This window comes from Eulemur rufifrons, chromosome 19, assembly GCF_041146395.1.
Source record: "Eulemur rufifrons isolate Redbay chromosome 19, OSU_ERuf_1, whole genome shotgun sequence".
NCBI classification, from domain to species: domain Eukaryota; kingdom Metazoa; phylum Chordata; class Mammalia; order Primates; family Lemuridae; genus Eulemur; species Eulemur rufifrons.
In genome coordinates, this window is record NC_091001.1 from 93,609,977 (window position 1) to 93,635,941 (window position 25,965).

The window sequence follows — 25,965 nt, forward strand, 5'->3', positions numbered from 1 at the left end:
TAAAGGGCCTTGAGCACAGAGAGAGGCTGGAGGATGGGGAGCTCAGAGCATGGAGACTGGTGGAGGCTCTTGTGAGGGACACAATGGAAAATGAATGGAGCTCAGAAACTGGGCAGGAAGGATCTGGAGCAGAGAGCGCCGCCTTCAGCTGCCTTCCAAATGGCTCTGTTGGCACAGGACAGCCTTGGACCACCTTAAGTAGCCCTGGGCTACTTAAAATCATTAAATGAAATTCATTAGGTTTGTCAATTTCTAAGACTGCCAGGGTGACAAATAAGGCATTATGGTCACTGTCGATTAACAGTCTGTTGCCTGAATGAGACTGTGCATTTTCCCAGCTGTGGGTAAGCAGCATCCGCCCTTCAAGAAGAGAAGAAGAGATATGACCAGTGGCTCAGCATGCAGTGTGCAACCAGGCATTGATATGTACAAATCAAACGTTCATCTCTGGAAGGATCTGGCCCTATTTCTTTCTCAGAAAATATCCCAGATCATTGGAGCAAGGAGCAGATTAGCAATTCTGAGCTTTAAATCCTGTTTCTAATACTGATTTACTGTGACGTTTGGAACAAGTTGTTGCTTTTGATTGCTAAGTTTCCACAATCAAGAGTGCAAAGCAGTGAGACAGATCCGGCCTGTGAACCTGGTTTAAGAGGCAGTTGCTCAAAATGGCACTAAGTGAACCTCTTTAAAATAACAGGATGTTCGGATTTGCTCAAGACTTTCTTGGTAACATCCATAGCTCAGCTTACAAGTCAACAGATGCATATGTTTTTCATAACTCTTAAATGCCTCTGAAAATGCAGCCCTATGTTCTCAGCCCCTCCTGTCCCTAGGCACAAAGTCTGGAATTTAGGGGATAAATAGGCTTCTGATATTTGAAGCAAGGGAAAATCCAATTCTACCTGTGCTGTCCCACGGGAAATTCATCAATGCTCATGACTCCCACACTTGCCTCCATGCAGACTACTCATACATCTATATGTCCACCTACATCCCATACCTGGCTTTTCAGCTGCCGGGTTGGTGGCCCACCCGCACCTTCAGCATGGCCCCCACCAGTACACCCCACTCCTAAGTGATACTTCTGCCTATAGCTCTACCATTCTCCAAGACATTTAGTTCTTTTAAGTCTTTCTTAACTTCTCTCTCACTGCCCAGATGCAATGTTCTTCCAGCTTGTAGATTATAGCTCCATAGGGGGCAGAACTAAAAGGGACTTCAGCAACCCATGGTCAGTGAATAACAAGAATGACGACTGCTCGAAATGGTCAAGAGCAAGATCCAAGCCTTACACATCTCTATGCTCCTAGCTACAGGCACAAGCCTGTAGACTCAAAGTAGGTGCTCAAATAATCTTTGCTTGAGGGCAGAGGGGGAGATATGTAATTTGTAATAGTGCCCAATGAAGCATAGGTTTCTAATAAAAATATAGAACAGGAACAATAAATTAGAATCTCTCATGCTAAAGAAAGGCTTCCACTGTGAAAATACCCATGTTACATAGATTTCTTTAAACCAAGATGGCACCTTAAAAGTGTCAGTGACTCGCCCGGGGTCCCGCCAAGTATACAGCCCAGTTTTCACTCTACTTTTTGATACTTAGCCCCACCAAGCAGAAAGACTGCCAGTTCACCCTCATAAAGATGTTTCTTGTCAGGAGAGAAGGGAGGTAGAAGCCACCCTTTTCCTTGGTCTTTTCATCGTTGGAAGTTGTGCCATCTCTGGCACCATCTCAGCCCTCCATGCCACAGCAACACGGTGACGCAGGGCAGAGAGAACATCCATGCATTCTGAGAAATGGGATGCAGATGTCCCAGTCTCTCTGAGAAGAATGAATGCAGGGGGTTTCCAGTTCCAGACAGCCCCCCACGTCCCCAGTTGTCCCAAGGAGCTTGTACTTCCCCAATAGTGTAGAGTACATCTGAGACTAAATGAGATTAAAGAAGTCAGATGGTTCTGCAAGGGTGGCAGGAAAAGCGAGGAGTGAGAGGCCTGAGCTCCCATCTTGCCTCTGCTACTGTCTCCATATGTGACCAGGCAAGTCAAACGACACTCCCGAGAGGTCCCCGCCATTTTTCAAGGTGTGTCCTCTCCCCTCACTACTCGCCCTGCTCCTCCTCACTCTTCCTCTCTCTTTCCGTCTGCCTCCCCCTCCAACCCCCCCAGGACCCTCGGCATGTTCAAGCCTGTAGTCAGGCACCTCCCCTGCTGGGCCAGGGCTCCAGGAAGCGAGATACTCCCTTGTGCATTTCCATTCAAAGCCTGGGGCCCAGCAGAGCTCAGTACACATGACACAGGTTGAGAGAATGTGAGCAAAACAGGAACTTGCTAGAGATGGGCTTCCATCTGGTCTGGTGGAACACCCTTGTGACAGGCCTTTCCAACTGGGGACATGCCAGGGCACCCAAGGGAGCCAGGATCCTTTCATCTCAGCCCCCAAAAGCAAGCAGAGAAAGTCAGTGCCTGGAAGCCTCGAACTGAGAATGCTGATAGGTCTGAGTGACTCCGAGTGCTTGCTCAGCTTGACTGAAAATCTGTTTTCCCTCTTATGTTCCAGAAGGGCTTCCTTACCAAGCCAGGTTCATTGTGAAAGACTTCCAGGGCCCTGGTAGCCCTGGAAGCTCTGTTATATTGGCTTTGCCCCACTGCTCCTGGCACCACTATGCCCAGATGGGAAACCAAGTCAGGAGGTGGGAAACCACTTCTGAGAGTGGGATTGAGCAGGAGGGATGCTACCAACTCCCAAGTCTGGCCTTGGATGTCCAGCCTGTCCCCACTTCACTGTGCAGGGGCCAAAGATTCCTAGAGCCAGGACACACATGCCCAGCCCTGCTTGGGGTTGATGTGGCCAGGGCTGGTCCCAGCAATCCAAAGTAGTCCATCAGCCCCTCCTCTTCACCCAGGAATGAAGTCAGTTACTTTAGATAGTAAGACAGACGTGGCAGGGCTTTCTCATCACATACATTATTCCAATAGAAATGCATCCTGCTACCCGAGCTTTGTGACAGTCCATTTTAGAAGACTCTTGCCAAGCAAATCAACTGCGCAGTGAGAAATTGAAGAAAGTGTTTTTCCTCGGCAGTATCTGCCAGCTCTATCCTAAGCAGCCAGAGCCCAGACGAGCCCCAGCTGCAAAACGGAATGCAGAACACTCCCTCCTTCTGAGTTGACTAAGTGGCCGATGGAGGAATCTGAGACATGGTGCCCAGACGGCAAATGCCTGTACCTAGTCTGGCCACTCTCCTGCTCTCTCCCTCCAAAGCGTGGCTATCCCCTCAGTCCACATTCAGATGCACACCTTTCTGTCAGCTACTTAAAATAATTAAGTGAACTTAATTAGGTTTGTCAATCCCTGAGGCTGGCAGGGTGGCAAATAAGGCATTATATTCACTGTCCATTAACAGTCTGTTGCCTGAATGAGATTGTGCATTTTCCAAGCTGTACGTGAGCAGCATCCTCATTTCCTAGGCAGAGATCTTCCTGGTGAGGCTGGGAGGCACCCAGTTCCAAAGCTGTCCCTCTAAACCTGGCCCACTGCCCAAATGGCCACCTCCCAGATCTTTACTGGGCCGATTTTCAAAAGGCCTCTCTGTAAAGCTGAACGAATCAGGGTGGACGTGTTCTCTATGCAAAGCCTGCAACCAAGATCCCTAGCCAAGTCTGTCTTAACCACAAGCTCCAAACCACTGGCTGGAAAAAAGAGAAAAAGCAACAACAACCCATACAATCAGAAGTATCTTCTTTAGAGAAACAGAGAGAGCTGAGCAGGTATGAACTACCAGGGGGCAGGGAGCAAATCTCCACTGCTAAGGACTCAGGCAGAGGGGAGGCTCCCCTGCCACAGTCTTCAACACACAGATTGGGGCAAGAGCGGGAGGAACCCCAGAGAGCACACTCTTCCCTTCTCCTTGACCAGGCTGCCTGCAGAGAGGAAGAGGATGGCTCTTCTGGCCTTAGGGACTTGGTATCCTTTCCCCATCAGGGCTGAAGCTTTGAGGTGGGGGCAGTGGAGTACCCTACATGTTCATTAGAATCACCTGGCCCCTGTAGTCTTGGCAGTAATGAGTCAGGGACCTTGCCTTCCCCCTGACCCAGAGTGTCTGCCTGGTACATGCCAGAACTTTCCCTCAGACCCACAGTGTCCACCTGGTACATGCCAGAACTTTTGCTCAGTCCCACTGTGTCCACCTGGTACATGCCAAAACTTTCATTCACACCCAGAGTGTCCACCTGGTACATGCAAGAACTTTCCCTTAGACCAAGAGTGTCTACCTGGTACATGCCAGAACTTTCTTTCACATCCAGAGTGTCCAACTGGTACATGCCAGAACTTTCCCTCACTCCCACAGTGTCCACCTGGTACATGCCAGAACTTTCCCTCAGTCCCACAGTGTCTACCTGGTACATGCCAGAACTTTCTTTCACATCCAGAGTGTCCAGCTGGTACATGCCAGAACTTTCCCTCACTCCCACAGTGTCCACCTGGTACATGCCAGAACTTTCCCTCAGTCCCACAGTGTCCACTTGGTACATGCCAGAACTTTCTCTCAGATCCAAAGTGTCTACCTGGTACATGCCAGAACTTTCTCTCAGACCCACAGTGTCCACATGGTACATGCCAGAACTTTCCCTCACACCCAGAGTGTCCACTTGGTAAGTGGTAGAACTCAAAACCTGAAGTCACAGATGACTCTGGAGAGTGCCATGGTACTTGTACTTTTGGGGGCCTCAACAGGAAGGAGTGGTTGGACCAGAAAGGCTCTGAGCGACTTGAGGAAGCCTTGCCCATCTCCAGCAGGGAGAGGGTGAGCGGAGCCAGAAACAACCTGTTCTTCACCTAAGGGTCAGGAAAAGACACACAGCCAGGTGCCATCCACAGTAGAGAAGCCTGGACCTGCGTGGCCCTGGTGCCCGCCTGGTCTCTTGGCCTGCACCCCCACAGAAAAGCAACACCTAGATTGGTCCTGCTGCGCCCTCACTACCCCGACCCTTCCACTCCCTGGCCCCTCCCCAGACTGCCTCTGCTTCACCTTGCCCCCCACACCACCACACCCTGCCGTGGCCACCTTCATCCCTCCTGTCCTTGCCCTGCAGCCTCCAGAGTCTGGACCCTTGGGGAGAGGTTGGCAGTGTGGCCCCTGGGCCAACAGAGGCAGCATGGCATGTTTTCATGTTGCCATCTGATCGCGTCTGATTGTTATAAGTGTTCCTGACTCAAAATATGTGCAATTCCCAATGTCAATCAAACTCTTTTATACAGCAGCTGCCACTGCCATCGCCTTGCAGAGCACTTTAGAAACTCTTCTATTTAGGAGCCATTCTAGCCCCAGCTTGCATCATCCCATCCATGCTAAGAGGCCCAGTGGTTGTCAGAAAACTCCGCAGCTCTGATCTCTCAGTAATAAGGAAGGAAGGTACAGAGAGGGGCGGGAGATGTGCAGCTTCCCTGGAAGGGCCCATTTAGGAGACCACAGGGAGTCTGTCCCCCTCCCCCCACACCCCGCAGGCACATGCTTGCCATCTGCTTGCTCAGGCACCTCAGATCTCCTGGAAGGTACACCCTTGATACAGCTCAGCATTGAAATCAGTGCCCAGCCTGGCCCCTCAGGCTACGAACGACAGATCAGGGTCTGATGACCTAGGAGGAGAAAGGTGGGCTGGCGTCCCTGACTCACTGCAGTGCAGCCGCTGTGCCTTCCTAATGCTTCCGCCAAGGAACAAGACTCCTTCTATTCTAAGTGCCTATTCTCTTGCCACCTGGAAGGCGCATTTCCCTAACGCTTGCATCTGCTTTAATGAGATAGCAGTGTTAGGGCCCTGGTTTTCAGTTGAGAATTCCAGGCCTGGGCTTTGCCGGAGATTACACAGGCTCAAGCCAGGAACTCATCTATGGACTGTGTCCTCTGTGGAGACACCAAGGGCGGGGGAGAGGGGGGCGAATCATGGCTGCAACCTTGCCAAGGCTCCCAGAGGAACCTGACGAAGGCGCATGAGGCACGTGTGCAGAAGTGCCTCTCACGCAATCACCCCTGCCTTTCTCCTGCGTCCTCTCGTCCTGCTTACCAATCCCATCATAATCATCCTAAAAGAGGTCTTTGATTTTGATGTTGTCCTGTTAGAAACCTGCAATGGCTCCCCATTTTCCATGAAACTCTTTGGCCTCTGAATGTCCTCATCGTCTTTACCTCCTTCCCTGCCCCTCTCACCCAAGCGGGACGGGCCTGTCCTGCTGACGCATCCCTCCACCATCTCCTCTGCCCCTGACGTCTTCTCCTCCTGGCACTGCACCCCCACGCCCACATCCTTGAGTCCTTCTCTGCCTTCAAAACCAACTTAAATACCACCTCCTCTGTGAAGGCCTCCTAGTATCCCCAGCCTGGTGTACTTTCTCCTTCCTCTGAGCCCTCACTGCACTTTTTCTGCACCTTCACATGGCGTTTACCTCTTCTGCTTTATTCTACACTGATGTACACAGGCATCCTCTCTCCACTGGACAGTAAGCATCTTGAACACAGCATTCCTGTCTGAGTGCCTTACAATCCCCCACAGGCCTAAGGTAGGGCCCAAAACACTATAGCCATGGAGCAAATGCAAATAGCTGCTGGTCAAGGTGGAATGAAAGGCACCTCTCAGAGGCATGTTCCCGAGTGCCAAGGGCGAGCAGGAGGTTCTCAGGCTGTCCATCCAGCATGCCCAAGCACCCCAGAACGGAATTTGGGGGTTCTCCACTGGGCTCTCCTCCTCCCACAGACAACCAACCCCCAGCCCTCTTTGCTGGTCCGTCCTGACTGAGCGAGGCACGTACATCCCATCATGGGGAATAGGGCCTGTCCACAGCTACAACAGATTCAGGTGTTTCTTCTCTAGAATCAAACTAGATTTGGGTCCGCTGATTGTGACAGAAAGGATTATCTGTGAATGGCCAGGTGTCACAAGACGAATGAAGACACAGGCAGATGTACGGAGTCGTTCAGTTAAAAATAATCAATCATGAATACGCTGCTTAGATAAGTTTCCTTTAGACTTCAAGGCTTTCCTCCATAGGAGCAGTCATTGTCCTCTGGCCAGGGAGAACCAAGCCAGCCTCTGAGCCTCCACATGCTGGCCAGAGCTCCTCTGCTCAGGGTGGGACGGGGCCTCCAGCCCCTGCTGTGTGTACTCACTGGCTACAGTGTTGCTGCCTCCTGCAGATCCCAGTGAGCAAACGTTCTTTTCCCTCATGGTTCTTCCGCCATGCCTTTCCTCCTGCTGCTGACAACCTCTTTCTTGTCCTCTGCACCCACCGAGCTGCTTTCTCCACATTGCAGGTCCCACCAATGTTCGGGTTTTCCACTCTTGCCACCCCGGGTTCGTTCTCTCTCTGCTTCCCCCCTTTTCTTCTAACAGCTTTATCAAGCTATAATTTGTATATCATAAAATTCACCTGCTTTAAGTGTACCAGTCAATGACTCCCAGCAAATTTATAGAGTTGCACAAATAGCACTGCAATCCAGTTTCAGAACATTTTCATCACCCCAAAAAGAGCCCTTGTGCGAGTTTGCAGTCAATCCCGTTCCCACTCCCAGCCCCAGGCAACCACTACTCTGCTTTCTGTCTCCATAGGTTTGCCTATTCTAGAAGTTTCCTATCAACAGACTCATTTAATATGAGATCTTTAACTTACTCTCTGGCCTCTTTAACTTAGCATAAGGTTTTTGAGGTCCATCCCTCTTACAGCATGTCTCTGGGTCCATTCTTGTTTATTGCAGAGTAGCTCCCATTGTATGGCTACACCACACGGGTTTTATCCAGCCACCGACAGGCGGGCATGGCTTCCCTCTCCCAATGTTTTAACAGCCGTGCCAGAGACTGCAGATTGTTCCGCAGGTCATTCTGGATTGACTCTCAGGAGGGTGGGGATGGTTTCGAAGGTTCTCAAGAAACCCTCACTTTACAGCAGGAAAGGGCTGGTTGACTGATAGCCTTCCAGGGAGGTGATTTCCCAAGAAACAAACAAACCAAAGGTATTCTGTTTATCTCACTGTGAAGCCTTCCCTGGCTGTAGTCCGAGGACCTGGCCCTCCAAGGCTATGAAAGAGCTGGAAAGAAACAATATTTCAATGGATATTTTATGGCCCTTACCCTTCTGCGTGGGTTACAAACACTCCCAGGGGTGATAATCAAATCACTTAATATTTCCAACCTGACCGTGATGCTGGACAAGACCCAGCTGTGCTAGCCAAAGGATTAACCCTTTGGTTGCTGGCTAATTGGGAAATTCAGGGGGCACCAGGGAAGGAGCCAGATTGCCTGAAGCAACAGGCAGGGAGTGCTCACGGGACAGTGGCTCTTTTTCAGTTCGTACAGAAGCATTTCAATATGTTCAGAGTGACTTCAGCCCCACTGCGGAGCCCCAGCTGAGTATCAACCCACCCATTTCCAAACACTCTGCACATCCAGAAAGCAAAGGTGTTCTCCTTGGGTTATCAGGAAGTCCTGTCCCAGGCCTCAAACTCCACACTGGATTTAGGGGCCAGGGGTCGGCCACTGACATCATGGAGCACCACTTCGGAAGGGGGAGTGCTCTGCATTGCAGAGGTAGGGGAGGTGTTGACTGCTGTCCTCTCGCACTGCTCTGGGGTTAGGTAATGCTGATGAAAACTGACATTCTGAGCCAGGGGATCCACACACGTGTGCTGGGTGCCTAAAGCATAAGACACTACCAAGCCCATTTGTTCCTCACACACATTCCTCCTGACACATACAGGTTCTGGCTGCAGATGGTCGCATGGTGGGGACAAGGTTCCAGAGCCACCGTGGCTTTCGACAACATCTCCATCAGCCTGGACTGCTACCTCACCAGTGAGTTCACCCTGTCCCTGGCACTCTGCCCTCCAACCCTGCCAAACCACGGCCTTGCTACTCCTCCCTAACCTAAGCCTACTTCTCCCACCTTCCCTGGTGTGGATTCATCTCTCTCCCTAGAAATGAGCCTCACCTAACTCAGCCCATGCGGGCTTCTCTCTTCCAGTCAGTGGGGAGGACAAGATGTCACAGACTGCAGCACCCAAATCAAGAAATCTGTTTGACAGAAACCCAAACAAGGAGCCGAAACCCACGGAAAATGCACCAAGACAGACCCCCATCTTTGACCCCACAGGTAAGTGTTCCACTCACAAATCTGAGCAAAGTGATGTCTGGTTGCAAAAGGCAGAAGAAAGATGCATGCTATGATCTGGGCTGGTGATGTGTGTTTAAAGAGTAAAACGGTGAATTTAGAAGGAACATCACCTACATTCTATGGGGCTCCAAGAAGAAGCTGGTTCTTGTATTGCCTGAGCAAAGAAGGCCTCTGGAAGTTGGACAAAGGAACAAGTTTCCTCCATGCCTGGGGAATACTCAGGCCCCACCCAAATGGGAGAACCAAGCTGGTATTCTTGCCTCCATTTAGTTCCTCGAAACCACTCCCCCTGTGCTGAACAAAGCAAGACTTACCGTCAGATTTCTTTTCCTCCTAAGAGGGTTGGGCCCAAGGCCAAGGTTACCTGTTGCCCAAAGGCAGGCTACCTCATCATGGGTAAAGCCCAGAAGCTTCTGGTTCATCGTAGTTCCCCCAGAGCTCAGATCCCCTCCAAAGCTGTCCTATTGGGCATACCTCAGGCTGGAAGACTTCTGGGGGCTCTGGCTGCTTCAAACTCAGAACTCTTCAGCCTCTGCCTGCAAACCGTAGATGCAGCTTCTCAGCCACTCTTCATGTCAAGGGGAAGTCCCTTAGAATCAGTCTCCAGGCCCAGTGTGTTCCTGGTGGTTATTGAGCCCAGCCCCAGAGAAGCCACTTAAGGGTGCCCGGACCCCACACCAGCAAACCATAGGGTTCCCCCTAGTGAGCGCTGGTGCCTGGGCACGTGAGGCGTCTTCTGACACGAGTAGCCTGGAGAAGCGGGCATACACCACACAGTCCACCCATATGCTGTTTCCTATAAAAGATAAGTCTTTATGAAAATAATAGCAGATCAATGATAAATCTCAAATTTCTCCTTATAAATATATAGGTTTATACCTTTGCCACTAAATTCATCAGTTACCAACTTACTAACTAGATGTTAGCTTTGCCTTGTCTTCAAAGAAACCTTTTCCTTTCTGTTCACGGAAAAGCTGCCCCAGGACTAACTCTCAGCCTTTTCTGATTCCTGCCTTGATTGAATCCAGCTGCCAAACCCTGGGGAAAGGGTCGCTTTTCCCAACACCCCTCTCCTCTCCTGCCTTTACCTTTAATTAGAATCTCAAAACACCTTTCCACTTTTCCACACAGAGGGGAGCTTGGCCTACTAACCCGCAGCTCTCTCTAGTTCCCGCCTGGTTTCATGGCTCATGACAATATCTAACCTAAGGGAGGCAGCCATCTAACTTACTCGTTCAACGTGCCTCCCTGCTCCCCAAGTCCACTAACTCACCCCACTCATTCCTTGGCTCTGGGTCAACTATGACCCCCCCCTGTGATAAATCCAGGGAGTTTATAAATTTATAAATTCAAGAAAGAGGCCAGACTTCCCCTTTTAGTATGCTAAGTAAACACAGCCTCAGCCACCTGCCCAGCCTACCCACCGGCACTGATTACATGGCAGCGACTCCAGAAACATCTATTGACCAGTGGGCAGCTGGACGCTTGAGCTCAGATCTCAGATGTCAGCAGCCAGCCTCTCCGCAGCCAGCATTTAGGAAGCAGCCATCCACCCTGCCCGACTCCTGGGTTTATTGCCACATAACTCCTACTGTCCCTAAAAGGCTTGTCAATAAAGGCCTGCCCAGTGGCCACTCAGACTAATGAAATCATGCGGTGGCTCAAGCGGCAATGACTCCCCCACCACCTGCAAATAAAATTAGAGGCCAGGGCTGCCTGAGAGGCTGGAGAGGACAGCAGAGGAACACAACCTCCCCCAATCCCTGACCCCAGCCTTGGAGCAAGCCTCAGATGGTGGCTACAGGTCAGCATTCCATCTCTCTTCCGGAGTGACCCCAACTCAAAGGGAAAAGGACATTGGGCCAAATACATCCTTGCATGGCCTTAGGAGCCATATCATGTACCTGAAGCTCTGCAGGAAGGCATCAGGACACCAAGTAAAGAGCCACTGCTTTCCCGGGACCCCTGCTGCATCTGGCAGCAGCTCAGGGGAGGGAGAAGCTGGGCCAGGCTCCCCGTGCCCCTTCCCCGCTGTGCTCCAGCAGCAGGAGGCGTCTTGCCCCACTGTGACTTAGGTCTCCCAATCCCACCTTGCTGCAGACCCCCATGCCTGTGGTGGGGGTGTCTCTGCTTTCTTTGGGAGGATTTACTGGGGGGCAGGGCCATCTTTCCCCACCACCCACAGGACAATGTCCACGGAGCCCCAGACTCAGCCTCCCGGTCAGGGAGAACAGGTCACGCCTTGGGCGCTGCCCCCCCAGCTTTCGCCGAGGCCCAGCATGGTCCTCACACACGTCCTCTGTGGCTGGTTCCACAGCCAGAGGTGTGAGCGCAACTCTGGAGCTCAAAGGACTCCCAGACTAGCAGAGGACACCACGAGGCGACAAATGGTGGTGGTAGAACAAGAGCCTGCAGCAAGAGAAGGCAGAGAAGGGCTCTGGGAGGAGATGCGGTCCAGGCAGACTCGTGAAGGCCAAGGGTAGGGCCACACCAGTCAGTACTAACCACCCCGCAAACACAGCCTGGCTACTCCGTGCCACAGCAGGGACGAGGCTGACCGGGTACTCATCGTTCTGGAGCTTCTGGCCCGGGGAGGAGAGTGGCCGGTGAGCAGGCAGGGTGTGTCTGCAAACCCACACTCCCCACACTCGGAGCTTCTATCTGGGAGGGACAGGCCAGGGAGGGGAAGGGAAGGAAAGGGACAATCGTCGAGCATGGCTGGCCCTGGGCGCAGCTGCTTCCACAACTAGTCCTTGCGCCATTCTGGGGACAGTTGCTGTTTTTACCAAGTCAGGGATGAGGAAAATGGTATAGGAGAACGTAAGAGTCCCGGGGCTGGTAGGGTGTGGGGCCAGGATGTCACCCCGAAGTCTACATTCTTTTACCCAACTCAGCTACTTCCAAACACAAAAAAGGGACAAGAGCAGGGATGAGAGTCCCAGACAGAAGCCCCGGCATGAACGGTAAACAAATCAGCTCCCAGCTCTTTGACAAAGAATCCAGGAGACAAGATAATAAGATTTCCTTTCCAAAGTTCAGCACTGTCAGTGTCTGCTAGGCTGGAACAAGGTGGCTGATGGCATTTCAACTCCCCTCCAGGCGGGCGTTAGAGCAACCCCTAGAAACACTAAGGCCCGGTGGGGTCTTTTGAAAACATTTACGGACCTCCAAGGCTCCCCAGACACTCATCACATCCCTGGCCTGACCCCAGGTCTAGGGTTTCCTCACCTCCCAGCACACAGAGCAGGGCTGAGCTGCTGCCGCCTCCGGGCAGGGGAAAGCCTGGCCAGGTGCTCCGTGCAGCGTTCTTGGAAGCCTCTGAGTCATGTCAGCTAATCAGATGAAGAAGCTGAAAGAGAAAATGAGGCAAGTATTATCAAGTCCAGGGAAATCACATTTGTCAGCTTTGCACTACAATTACGCTAACCAAATGCTTGGTATGATGCAATCGCGGGGCTGCAGAGCCAGGTTCCTCTCCTCTCTGCCTCTCTCCATCTCCGGCAGCAATGAATCTTAGCTGTGCAGAGGTCCAAGCAGGCTCTGCCACGCTCCTTCCCTAAACAGCTCAGGTGAGGACAACAGGCCCCCGGGGCCCATGGCCTGCCCCAGCTTCCTTACCCCTCTGTGCTGGGTAGGGAGGGCCAAAGGGCATTAGCTCGGCTAACACAAGAACCAGCTCAAACTTTGGACCCATTCCCACAGTCCTAACTGTGGAGCCTTGACCTCAAAACCACAGCCTTGTTTCGGAATGTTATGGGGACAGGTTGGTCTACCATTTTCTGAGTGTACATCTCTTGCCAAAGGGAGATAAAAGCAATTGAAAGTACACAGAATCTTGGAAAGAGCACTGGACTAGGAGTCGGAACACCCGCAGGGCCAGGCTGGTTTGCACCCCCAAGCTGTGGGCTGGGGCCTTTCTGCCTCTCGTGGCCTCCCCTCCTGGGCACGTCACCAAACCTTTCGGTAACCGCGCTCCCGTGAGAAGGGCTAACGCGAACACAGACGGGGGCAGAGAAACTGCTGTTTTTAAAAAGTCAAGGCTTGAAGTAGACAATGTCCGAGTCCCTTCCCACTCCCAGCTCCAGGCTTCCAAGGGCTGCAGGGCCATGTCGCAAGGGAGCCGTCACTGTATGTGGCCCAATTAACCTGTGGCACTGTTAATGTGCCCAGAAGTGAGGGTGACAGACTGTCCATTTCCACACATGCTCCTGCGAGTCAAGAACAGATGCCAATTCCAATGAGAAAGTTTTATGTGTTTCATATAAATTGATTGGGTCTATTTCTGCTAAATGCATTATCCATTCACCACAGAACAACTATTACAGTTAATAGAATTTGTAGCTAGAGCCATTATGTTCCAAGCACGCCCTTCTGGGGATGACGGCATTGTTGGAAAGGAGGCTTTGCCGGCCCGGCCCCCCTCCCTTAGAGCCATTTGAGGGGGATCTTTGTTTTCCTTGGAGCCTGCTGCACTCAGGCCCTATAGGCCTGGCCGAGTACCCCAATAGTGGAGGGCCCTTGCCTTTGGGTTCACTCAGATCCTAAATAAACAATGTATTCTAATCCAATTCCAAGAAATCCTGGCATCTTCCTTGCTGCCCTTGCAGAGTATCTTACGCCAGGCGGGGGACAGGGAGGAAGCCAAGACCCTTTCTTTAGCCGTAGAGCCTCACTGTATGCCAATTCTGGAGGCAGAAGGTCCTAAGATGTGAGAGGTCAAGAGACAAGTCGGTAGGGGGGATGGGGAGTCCACTCACTGGGGTGGGGGGTCCCTGAGTTAGACTCTTGGACCAATTGTGTCATTATCAGCTTTCCCCAGAAACGTCCAGTTACGGGCACGATGAGAGACTTGGCCAGTGCAGCAGTGAGCTGGCCAGCCGGTGGGGGAACTAGATCCAGCCCAGGGTTCCTCCAAGTGTGTCCTTACACCGTCTGCATCTAAGTCATCTCTGAAGGCTGCTTGTGAAACATGCAGATTCCTGGGCCCCTGCAGACCTACGGAATCTGTATGTCTGGGAGTGGAGGTCAAAATCCACATTTTTAACAAGCCCTCGGCCAGGCGCGGTGGCTCACGCTGTAATCCTAGCACTCTGGGAGGCTGAGGCGGGAGGATTGCTTAAGCTAAGGAGTTTGAGATCAGCCCGAGCAAGAATGAGAACTCGTTTCTACCAAAAAAAGAAAAAAAAAAGCCCCAGCCAGGCGTGGTGGCACACACCTGTAGTCACAGCTACTGGGGAGGCTGAGGCAGGAGGATCGTTTAGAGCCCAGGAGTTGGAGGTTGCAGTGAGCTACAATGATGCCACTGCACTCTCCCCAGGGTGACAGAGGGAGACTCTGTCTCCACAAAAACAAACAAGGCAACCAAACACCCCTCCTCACAATCCCCCACCCCATAAAAAAAAGGGGCGGGGGAGAGAGAAAACAAAAAATTAAGCCCTGAAGGAAAGTCTGATTAGCAACAAAGTTTAGGAACCTGGACTGCAGCCTGAACGCCTCATTACAGATGAGGAGCTTGGGCCTTGGGAAGGCGACGAGGCAGGCTCAGAGACACCTGGCATCCTTTAAGGTTCCATCGTTCGGACGGCAAAGGCCTCGTGTCCTATTGCTCCTTCTTCACGCAGCAATAATAACCGCTGTTCCCTGAGCATTGCTGTGTGCCAGACCTGTGCTGCTGAGCTCTTCCATGTGCATCAGCTCATTCGCTGGTGCTGTGTTGTCCCCCTTTTATAGATGAAGAAACTGAGGTCCAGGGAGGTTAAGTAACTTTCCCTAAATCATACAACTTTTAAAAAGGCTAAACAACATGATTCTTAAAAATCACACAGAAAGTAAAATTTTCTAAGCCAAATAAATATTTACGCAAAGCTGTGATAAAGAAATCGTAGATGAATCCCACTATTGAACAAGACTTCCAGCAGGATCTCTCTGTTCTGGAAAACCCTGTTTCTGATGCTAGTTTTTGCTTAAACAGAGCACATCTGCACCTTTCACTAACATTTAAGACAATGCCCCGGGCAGGCAATGTACCCACGCACGTGTAAGAAAACTGGTAATTGCAGCTAATTGGCATTCCTCCGTGTGCCTCCGCCTTCACTCGTGCACTTGGAAGGCACTTCTGTTAGCAGCCATTCTACTGGGGAGGAACAATTCTTTAAGGGGTGGCAGGCATGGGGCCCTAAATACAGCCCTGGGAGCCCATTCAGGCACTGGCCATTTCCCTGCTCGGCTGCCCTGCTGGTACCAGGTGCTATGGGTTCTCTCTTATTTTACTACCACCTATTTATAGCAAGCACCCTAGTGATGATGCATGAAGCACCAGCCTTAACAAGGTTTGTGGGTCCCCAGTCACTGCAGCAGGTCCAGCGCCCTCCCATTTGGAGTGTCACTGAGTGACACTAGGTGTGCCCCCCTCCCCTGGGAGAGAGCGTGCTGTGTTCCAGGAAGAGGGGTGGCATGGAACTAATTCGTGATTCATGATCCCCGTTCCTGACATCCGTGAGTCTCCTCCAGTGGAAGAGGCACTGCGGGCTGGAGAGCCAGTCAACATCCCCAAGAGGTGGCCGACACCAAGGGCCGAGGGAGACATGGCATGTCCCCAGGGACCTGGTGACAGTGACAGGGTGGAACTGAAGGCTGGGCTGAAGGCAGAGTACCCACCAGCCACAGGGCCTCCCAGTGTATGTTCTGACTCCCTCCACTTGTCCCTAAGCACCTGCAGTGTCTCTCTTATTTAATTCTTACGAACACCCCGAGGGTAGGTGTTGCGATGAGAAAGCAATACACCATCATTTTTAAGAATGCAGACTACCTGTGTCCAAATCCCAGCTGGGCCTCTCACTGTAGGCAGTTCTCTTCTCCTGCCTGTGCCTTTGTTTCCTTGCATCAAACAATGGTGCCTAGATTATTCGTACCTACATCTCACAGGTTTGATGCAAGGATCACATGCGTCACTACATGTCAGGAGCTTACAGAGATGCCTGACCCACAGCGAGCTGCACAAGCCATTGTTATGTTCCCATTTTAGAATTGAGGAAATGGAAGACCAAAAGGTTATGTGAATTGCCCCACTGATCAAATGCAGAGCCAGAGTTCCAAATCAAGCCTCTCTCTCTAAAGTCTTCCCCACTCTGAACCCACGCCTGTTAAGAACAATATCGAGTACTGCCCGGTTGCTGACCAGCATCAAGAGAGAAGCTCTTGTTGCATCCAGATTGGCTGTTCTCTTTGCACTCAGGAGATTCAACTCAGTGTTCAATGCAGGGAAATCATTGCTTTCCCTGAATCCCAATCCTAGAGAATAGAGACGCATATAGTTCAACTTCACAAGCACGTATTAGGTGCCTACTCTGTATCAAACCCTTTGCTGGGTGCCTTGGGGTTTGTGGCTGTGAACAAGCCTAAGTGCTGCTCTTGAAAATGCATCACCCGGAGCCTGGTCCACATGAGCCCAGTATGAAGCCACCGTTATCCCAGCACAAGAGAGATTCCATTCTGGCACATCCAGAATTAGGACAGGTGCCCTCACTTCATCCTGCCCTAGATGGCGCATTGCAAATTATTCTGAACCGATCATTGTTTTCGAAAAGAAACACGGCGTTCTGTGAGACAGCAAGGCATCAATACTACTATTTCAGAACTCCCCAGCCCTAGCGTCACTGGAGAAATATCGCAGCACAGCCTGCTCTGATGGACTCAAAAATGCCTCATGAACCTCCCGTCTAATGCTAGGTAGTGGCTGGAATTATGGCAAAGCTACTGACAAAATACCCTAACACCAAGTCGGTGCTGTTGCTCTTCTGAGCAGCAGACAGGAACCATTGCCTTTCTCTCTCCTGGCTGGCCAGAGAAAACATGTTGTTTTTTCCCACTTGTTTCAGTGAAAGGTTACATAAGTGGGAGACAATAAATGATCCAGGAACTCTGGCTCAGCATGCCTTGATTAAGATCATTTAGCTCCAAGACTAGCAGAACACAAAAGGCCCCTCCATCAGAGCGAGTGCATTAAGCACTTGTTTGGGAAGACCACTTTCCTATCATTCTTCTCCCAGCCTTGCTGCTTCTGCCTGTAAAACAACCCCGCGTCTTCTCAGAGCCTATTCACCTCTCTGCTTGTTGCAGCAAAGCTTCAGCGGTCTTGAACAAAGAAATGTTGTTTTTCTAATTCATCCAGGCCCAGAGCTGGACAGAGGATCTAGGAGGAAAAAGGTTAAAAGGTTAAAATACTAACTCTTGATCGTGAAGGGGGTCTTCCCTGCGTGCCCCTCCCCTACCAAGAGGAAAAGAAACCAGAGGTGGAACCGCCTGAGCTATCACTGAGTCAGGGAGGAGAGAGGGGGCACAGGGCACGGCCCAGCCCCTGCCCACCCTGCTGGCTGCTTACACAAAAGATAAGGAGGCCAAAGAAAGAACTAGCTGCAGAGCAGGGGCTTCGGGGTGGCTGGATAGTTATTTATTGCTTCGTAACAAATACGCATAATCAGAGTGGCTTGAAACAGTGCCCATTTGTTCCATCAGCTTCTACAAGGTCAGGACACCCCACACAGCTCAGCTGGGTGCTCTGCCTCCTGGTCTCTCAGATGGCTGCAGCTGGGGTGTCAGCTAGGGCTGGGGTCTCACCTGAAAGCTCTGCTGGGGAAGGGTTCACTGCCAAGGTCATGTGGCTGTTGGCTGTTCCCAGAGGGCCACTAAACTGAGGGCCTCAGTTCCTAACTGGCTGGAGGCCACTCTCAGTTGCTCCCCACCATGGCAGCTTGCTTCCTCAAAGCCAGTGGTGGGAGAGAGAGAGACAGAGAGAGAGAGAGTCTTCAAGCAAGACAGAAGTTACAATCTTATAACATATGGGTGAAAATGACATCCCATCACCTTTGCTGTATTCAGTTGGTTAGAAGCAGCTCACAGATCTCTGCCTATACTCAAAGGGAGGGTATTACCCAGGGTGTGACTGTCAGGAGGTAGAGATCACTGGGCCATCCTAGAGCCCACCTGCAGTGGCTTCTGCGTGCCACGGGTCAGCCAATCACCTGGAAGCCTGAGAGCCCAGTACGGATTCTGATGGGCAGAATTCCTAGAGTCAATCTCAAGCCTATCTATTCAGTATTCCACAGACACTTGAATATTCATGAAACACCTTCTGAGTGCCAGGCAACAGCAAGCTGATAAATGGATTGGCAGAGAATCCTAGAGACTGAGGCTCTAGCTATATGACTTCAAGAGAGGCACACATTCTGGGCCCCAGTTTCTCATCCAAAAAGTAGGATCTTTCTCAGAGCTGGCTATCTGGTGAGCAAATGAGATCATTTCTAACAGACTTTGAGAGATAGAGAAACAATATACTAATATAAAATGTTGTGATATTATAAGTAACATGATCATTAAAATATATAACCAAAATGTTTGGGCCAATTCACTCGTTCCTCACATGTTCGCTCTACATATATTCATCAATGCATGTCCACCCCACCTCCTCCTAGGAGGTGTGCGCTCCTTTGTGTGTACACAAACCCTGTGCATGCACACATAAATATGCATCTGGGTGTATTTTCCTTAAAATGTTTGCAAAAGTTGCAAGCAAATTCCAGTTTCTGGCCTCCTAATCCTGGCCATGTTCTAAAGCTTGTCAAGATCTTGAAAATAATAGAGGCTCCCGAACCTTCTCAGGGAAAATTTTTTCAAACATATCCCAAGTAATTTAATTAGTGATGCCTGCTTTGTTTTTTACAGTGCATATAATAAGGTGAGAGAAAATTTTATTCATCTAATTGTTATTTCTTAGTAAGTGACTAGCAGATCTAACGATCGTATTCCAGGATTAATGTTAGCAAGTAAGGAAAATAAGAGTTAGCCTTGAGTTGTCCAGCAACCTAACTTAGCATCAGAAAATCTCCCTGGGCCTCAGAATGGCTCCCTGGAAAAGAAGACTGTTTCTTTCCCCTCAACTGGCTTTATGATGTTGATCCTGCTTCCCAGCTCATTCAGCCTGTGAATTGATCAGTTCCATAAGCCATGGGGTTAGTGGAGCGTCTACACTGCTAAGGAGTAGGACGCAAGTGTTTTCTTAAAGACGCAGAGCTCTCGCCTTTCAGCCGTGTGTGTGTGTGTGTGTGTGTGTGAGTGTGAGCTGGTGTGTGTGCGTGTGTGCTCAAGTGAGCATGTGAGTGTCTGCACCAGCCCCTTGGGAGCCTACCTTCTTTCAGTCATGGGTAAGAGACAAAAGGCCTTTTGGCAAACGTGCTTATACCAGCAGAACTCCGCCAGTTCACCTGGCCTAGCTCTCTAATACTAAAACGGGAGCTCCATGGGCCAAAAGCGCCACAGTGACCACACTCTGTGCCCCAGTATGCATGAAGCCCCCTCTGACCACTCCAGTGGGTTTGGTGGCTGGTATCTGGCCTACTTCTTTCTTCCTACTTTGTTTTGTTTTTGTTTTTATTTAACAAAGATTTATTAGCCACATTCCCCCTTCTATGGGCCAACACTGTTTTAGGCCCTGGACACAAGGCAGTGAACAAGCAGAGAAAGCCTTGCTCTCCGAGTGCGTTCACCTGGTGCGGGGACCGAAAACAAACTCTCAGACAGATGACTTAGTCTCAGAGTGACGTGCTGTGAAGAACAGGAAGCAGGGCGAGGGGGTGGAGCGACAGTGGCTAATGGGGAGTCAGGGGAGGAAAGTTCAGGTTCCTTCAAGTGTGCATCGGAGCAGAACCTACTTTTTAGTCTAGGCTGGTGTTGCCTGGGGAAGCCTGCAAGGCCCTCCAGGACATAGCTACACCCTTAAGCTCTAAAGGCCTTGACCATGAGTGAGCTGAGACACAGCAGAGAGTGGGTGGAGAGAGGGGAGCGCAGCTTGGCTGAACAGAATGGGCCGGGGGCATGACTCAGGTACCCAGCTCTCCACCAAAGAAAGCAGGCTGCAGGCCGGCCCCACGCGGGGTCTGAGGAAGCATTGGAAACGTGGTCCCAATCCAAGCTGGCATTGCTGTTTCGGGGAGAGCAGCAGGATTCTCTGGTCAGTGGTGCTTTCACTGCAAGTAGATGGGGGATCTCAATTATAGGACGCTCCGTTCAGGTCAAAGTAGGTCCCAGCCAATGGCTGGGGGCCTCAGGAATTGTCTAGTCGCACAAAAAGTATTTTATAGATGACTGCTGATGTTAACTCAGTGGCCCTAAAAGTAAGTACTGCTATTAGTTCAGTGCCTGATAATGTCAAGGCTCACCTCTCTGAGTTCCTCTTGTCCTTTTCCTTATGAGTCCCAAAGCAGCTGCTGTATCTCCAGCCACTGTGACTGCATGGCAGGCAAGAGTAAGAGAGAAGCGTCTCTTCCCTTCTTTTCCTCCATGCTTTGCCTTCTCTTCTGGGTCCACCATTTAGTCCGAATGCTCCCCACTGCCTTCCTATCTGCCCTTGACGTTGGATTTTTCACCCTCTCGTATGTCTCCATTCTCCCATTCATCCTAGAGAGACTGGGACCCAAACTCGGCAGCGGGAACCTCTTTCTAGCTCCAAATCCCCTGGCCAGCTGAGCTGCCTGTACCTCCACCTGCCCATCTGCCAGAGCTGTTCCAATCCCGAGGGCCTTGTAAGGATTATTGTGCTAGTGTTACTGAGAATAAAGCGGCAAAGGGCTGTGGCTTTCCACACTCTTGCCCGTCTCTAAGGAGCCAGTGGACCTTCCAGCCAGAGGCAGCGAATCCTAATAACATAAGCCCTATGCAGATGCACTAGATCAGATCTTCTCTCCCAGTCTGCAGACAACAGCAGACAAGGCAGAAGCCGGGACTCTTCAGGCCCGAGCACGGCAGAGCTGGTATTTAAACCACCACCTCTCTCCACTTAAGCCTCAAACCCAAATCCATTATGTGCAGCCCGCAGATGGGTGAGTCCACAGCACCCATCTCAATATCAAATACTTTATTAGCACAACTCTGGCCTGAAGCCAACTTGGAAATAAGCAAATTAGCCCCAAGGCCTCCCTTAACTTAATTTTTACAGCTCTGCTTTCAGAGTAGTGTTTTTTCTGTGACCTTTCTCTTCTCCCATGTGTTGCTCACTTTCCCTGGGGGAGCAGGGGGTGGCAGAGAACACAGCACAGCAGCTACCACAGGAGCCACTAAAAACTCCTGCAGATTGCTGGATGTCAGAACTGTTTAGGGTAATTCAGTCCTGAAAGCAGCTTTTATCTCAACGGCCCTGACTTGCTGCCCTGTTGATGGGCGCTAGCTCACTCTGAGGTTCCTCACCAAGAAGGGGTGTCTGCCTCCCCGTAGGGAGGGACGTGGGCCTCTGGTCTTTGTTCCCTGGGACACCTCAGCATTATCAGTCATCCTGCCTGCCTAGAGGAACTGCGTGTGGAGCAAAGGGGACAAAGATGAGACAGTACAGAGGAGAGCCTATGTGTGAGCACATCTGGTAAAAGAAAGGGCTAGTGTTATAATTATTGCTGTTACCACTCTAACTTCTCATTGGAAAAGAACCAGAGAAAAATAACAAGAGAGCTTTGCATGAACAGTATGTGTGTGTGTACATGTGCATGCATGTACACACGTGCAGATGCACACAGCTGCATGCAAGCATGTATACATGTATGTGCATGGGCACGCATGGGTGTACATGCAGACACATGCATGCAAATAAATTCAGTCTGCAAAACAAACTGGAAGAACAACATGGAAAATTCAGCAACTGGAAAGTTTGTGTTGTAGAAAGAGCAAAGATGATGTGCCCCTCCTCACTTAGCCTCGGGCTTGCTGTGTAATCACTGGCCAGTTGTTTAACTGTTCTACATGATTGCATATCTTATGAGATAAAAGTAACAATTCTTCCCCCTTCCCTATCTATCCTCTTATCATGGTTGTAAGGAGCTGAGCTCCCTGAGGGTGGAGATGCTACATAAATGTCCTAATTAATTAAAAAATGGAAATGGAAGGCCTAGACATTCCCAACCCTGTTCATTCAGAATATAGTAACATCCTTTTGTCTGAGGTTGGATTTCTAATACTGCCCACCATCCACCAAATATAAATATATCCCAAAACTGTGTCATAAAGGCTTCCTGCAGCTCGCTGCCCCTCTGCCTGACACACAGGGAGGGTAGGGCCGCTCACACTCCCTCAGGGGGCACTCGATGCAAGATAAGCCCAAATGCAGGAGGGCCGCTGAGGTCCTGGGATAGCACCCTTGACAGCAGGCAGAACGTGAGCCAGTGTTAAGTATTTATACCTGGGGCCATTTAGTGACGGGTCAAGGAGTCCCAAACAACTCATTAAGTCTGGGTAGCGCTATCAGGGAAAGGTTACCTTCTACTTAGTGTATCAAAAATAGGCAGAACATGATGTAACAGCAGGTTCTCGGCCATGGTCATTGGAGATGTCCCTGAGGTGAAATCTGCAAACCCTGCAGCCCCCAAAATAGCAATGTAGGTGAGGGATCTGACCAGACAGACGGTAAAGAGGAACTAAACATAGCAAATGAGCTCCAATTATTCCTACATTACAATTTCTTTTTCAAGGATTCTGGGAAGTCGGCAGTGATTATGGTAACAGCATGGTTTTTTTTTTTTGTTTTTTTTTTTTTAATCTTTTTAAATCCCTACGTAAGAAACAGAACAACCATATGTCAAAACTGAAAACCCGTGGACGTTTACAACCAAAGTTGATGATAAGGTAGCCCCCTGAAACACCAAAGTACAAGTGAGTGAGGACAAAGCACCAGCAACCACGAGGCCTGTGTGGCTTCAGCGTCTGCACAAGAGAAAGGACAGGGGGGCCACAGGCTGCCTTCAAGCCTGAGAGCAGGAGAACCCCAAATAGCCAACAGATCTTCCCCAAAGTTACAGAAAGCCGATCTGAGAACAGCTGCTGAAACTGGGAGAGGCCTTGCCCGGCCCAGCGGTGCGAGAGTGCCAGGGCCCAGGGTCAGATCTGCAGGGGCTGGAGCAACATGGCCGCCCGCCTTTCACGACAGGGTCCACACTGAGAAGAGATTTCTGGGAGTGAAATCAACATTGAGTAAGGAAGGGATGATAGAGACTGTAAAGGAATGAATGAATGAATGAATGTCCAGCTAAAAAGGAAGAAACAGAGCCAGGAACCCCAGAAAGCAAACTGCTGTATTTTTGAACACCACATGAACAAAAAGAGTACAGGGACCCCTGTGAAGTCAGAAAGCTCCTGGACCCCAAAAGTTCAGGAAAATTAACTTCCTATGAAAATGCATAACAGAACGATGTCAAGATCAAATCCCATACACAATTACAGTAAGGAAAAAAAGGGCATCAAGAGCAGAATAACACCTCTGTAGAAAATGAGATCATGCCAGAGAGACATGCCTACAGGGCAGGTCAGAATTGGTACCTTCTGTTTCAAAACGGGCTAAAAGGCACTAAAATAATGATACAAGACATGAAAAATATGTAAATCAGTATAAGCAAAGCTCAGAACTTCAGGGGTAGAAGTCAGAAAAGAATTTAAAATAGAAGAAAAAACATTTTCAGAAATGCAGATTAAACTAGAAGGAATGAGGAGTCAATAAACACAACAGTTAATGCCTGGCAAGAATATTAATAGAAGGGAAAAAGACGAAATATTTAAAAATAAAAAAGATGACCTCCATCAAAGGTAGGCAAGGGAGAGCCAACATAGAGATAACAGGAGTACCTGAAGAAGAAAATCAAAGAACTGGAAGCAAACAAAATACTTAAAGCTATAACTCAAAGAAAATATCCTTACTCATTGAGAGAGCACACTAGATACCTAAGAATATTGACCCAGAGTGAGCAATACAAAGTGTATTCTAGTAAGATTGCTGCACTTTAAAGAAAAAGAAAAAAAAAAATAGCTTGGGCATCTAAGCAAGGTCACAAGTGATTTATTAAAGAAGGAAATTTAGAATATCAGAGTTTTTTGATCACAACACTTTATATCAGAAGAAAATGGGGTAGGCTATTTAACATATTCTAAGGAAAAATGTATTATCAACACCCATGAAATCAAGCAATATTTCTCCTATGAGCCCTTTCTAAGTAATTTACTTTTTTAAAAAAAAGGTTTAGACAACAAAAAGGACTAGATAAATATCAACATAAGGACTGACATAGGCAAGAAACATAAATATTTATAGCACTATGACTCAATAAGGGTTAAAGAGGAGAGAGCATCATATGGAACGGCCGTCTGCCCAGTGTGGATAAAGCACAACTATAGGAAATGATAGGGGGAGGGAGGGCACTGTACCAAAAAAAAGTTAACTGCTCTCAATTTTTATATTAACAATGGTTATAGCAGTACCACAAACATTATTACTCTGATACTGTTGTGTATACAAAGAAAAGTAAATGAATCATTATAGAATATTCTAATTCCGTTATCACGTGTTCATAAGAGACATGATACTCAGTGTGGAAAAAGAAATGCAGACATAATATAAAAGAGGTTAAATAAAATGCCCTGTAGTCCTTAATTTGCATGGAAAATATCAGTATGAACTCATGAAGTATTTTGTCATATACAGATGCATATTTTATATTGATGTATGTTTATACGGATATACATACACGCACAAATACATTTCCTAGCACAGTTTACTATAGACTACTAGAAACAATCACCAACCCAGTAGCAACAACCTTCCCTAGCACCCATATTATGTACTTAAAATACCTTTTCCCACTAAAAGAAGCAAGGGCTTTTGAGAAAATGACTGATTCCAGGTCTGGAGAAGGAACATTTTGTCACATCATATATATCACACCAAGGAAGCTTTAAAAGTCTGCTAGAGTCATGTCAAAAGGACTCAGGAGGCTACCATTGACCAAATCATTTGAGCTTCCAAAGGATAATTAAAAATTAAAATTCAAAAATGTTTAAATCCATAGGTTTTAAGAAGGAATTGAGTGTTTATCCTGCTTTTCCTATATCACTGAGTATCACTGAGTAATCAAATAGTACATGAGGGAGAGCATCTCTTCATAAATATATCTCAATTAATAAATGAGAAAAAAGATAAATAATTAGAATAGCATTATTTTCCAACTCCCAATAAAGAAATGGATCTAGGCATTGAGCTTCAACACATGCTAACATCAAAAAAGAAGGCAATAATCAGACATTAATACTTCCTGATAAAAGACTGTCACCTATAGTCCTGCAAAGAAAGGGATCTATCTAGTTGGCAATTTGCAGGACAGAGGAACGTAATGGACTGCACCATGGAGATGCCATCAGCAAGATCCAAACTGGGAAATGCCACAGGTTAAATGGCCCAGATTCTTCAAAAGATAAAATAAGGAATAGGAGTAGAGGAGGATTCTGTAGATTTAAAAAAAAACAACAGGTGTGAAGTATCCCAAGAATGGAAAAACAAGCACCACATGTACTCACCAGCAAACTGGTTTCCCTGAGTGCACATTTGGGATTCACACCAATTGGGTATTGGACAGAGGTCGGGGCTGGGTGGAAGGGATGGGTGTATACCTACTTGATGAGTGCGATGCGCACTGCCTGGGGAATGGACGCGTTTGAAGTTCTCTCTGGGGGGGATGGGGTGGGGGGAGGGGAGGAGTGCACACCTATATGATGAGAGTGATGTGCACTGTCTAGGGAATGGACACAACTAAAGCTCAGACTCGGGGGGATGGGGAGGCATGGGCAATGTATATAGCCTGATCTTTTGTACCCCCTTAATGAGCTGAAAAACAAACAAAAAATAAAAATAAAAATAAAAAAAAAAAACAACAACAAAAAATTTTTTTAGTTTTAATGGGCAAGTCTAAGCTATAGTATCTAGGGATGGTGCACACTGGGTGATA

At 49.1% G+C, this 25,965-nt stretch overlaps 1 protein-coding gene across 1 annotated transcript in view; it reads left to right on the forward strand.

Moving 5' to 3' along the window:
- ALK (ALK receptor tyrosine kinase) overlaps nt 1-25,965 on the forward strand; it is a 637,313-nt gene that overhangs the window by 558,558 nt on the left and 52,790 nt on the right. The window contains exons 10-11 of the mRNA XM_069494063.1: nt 8,750-8,844; nt 9,014-9,142. Of these exons, the coding sequence (XP_069350164.1) occupies nt 8,750-8,844; nt 9,014-9,142 (224 nt within the window). The remainder of the gene's footprint in view (nt 1-8,749; nt 8,845-9,013; nt 9,143-25,965) is intronic.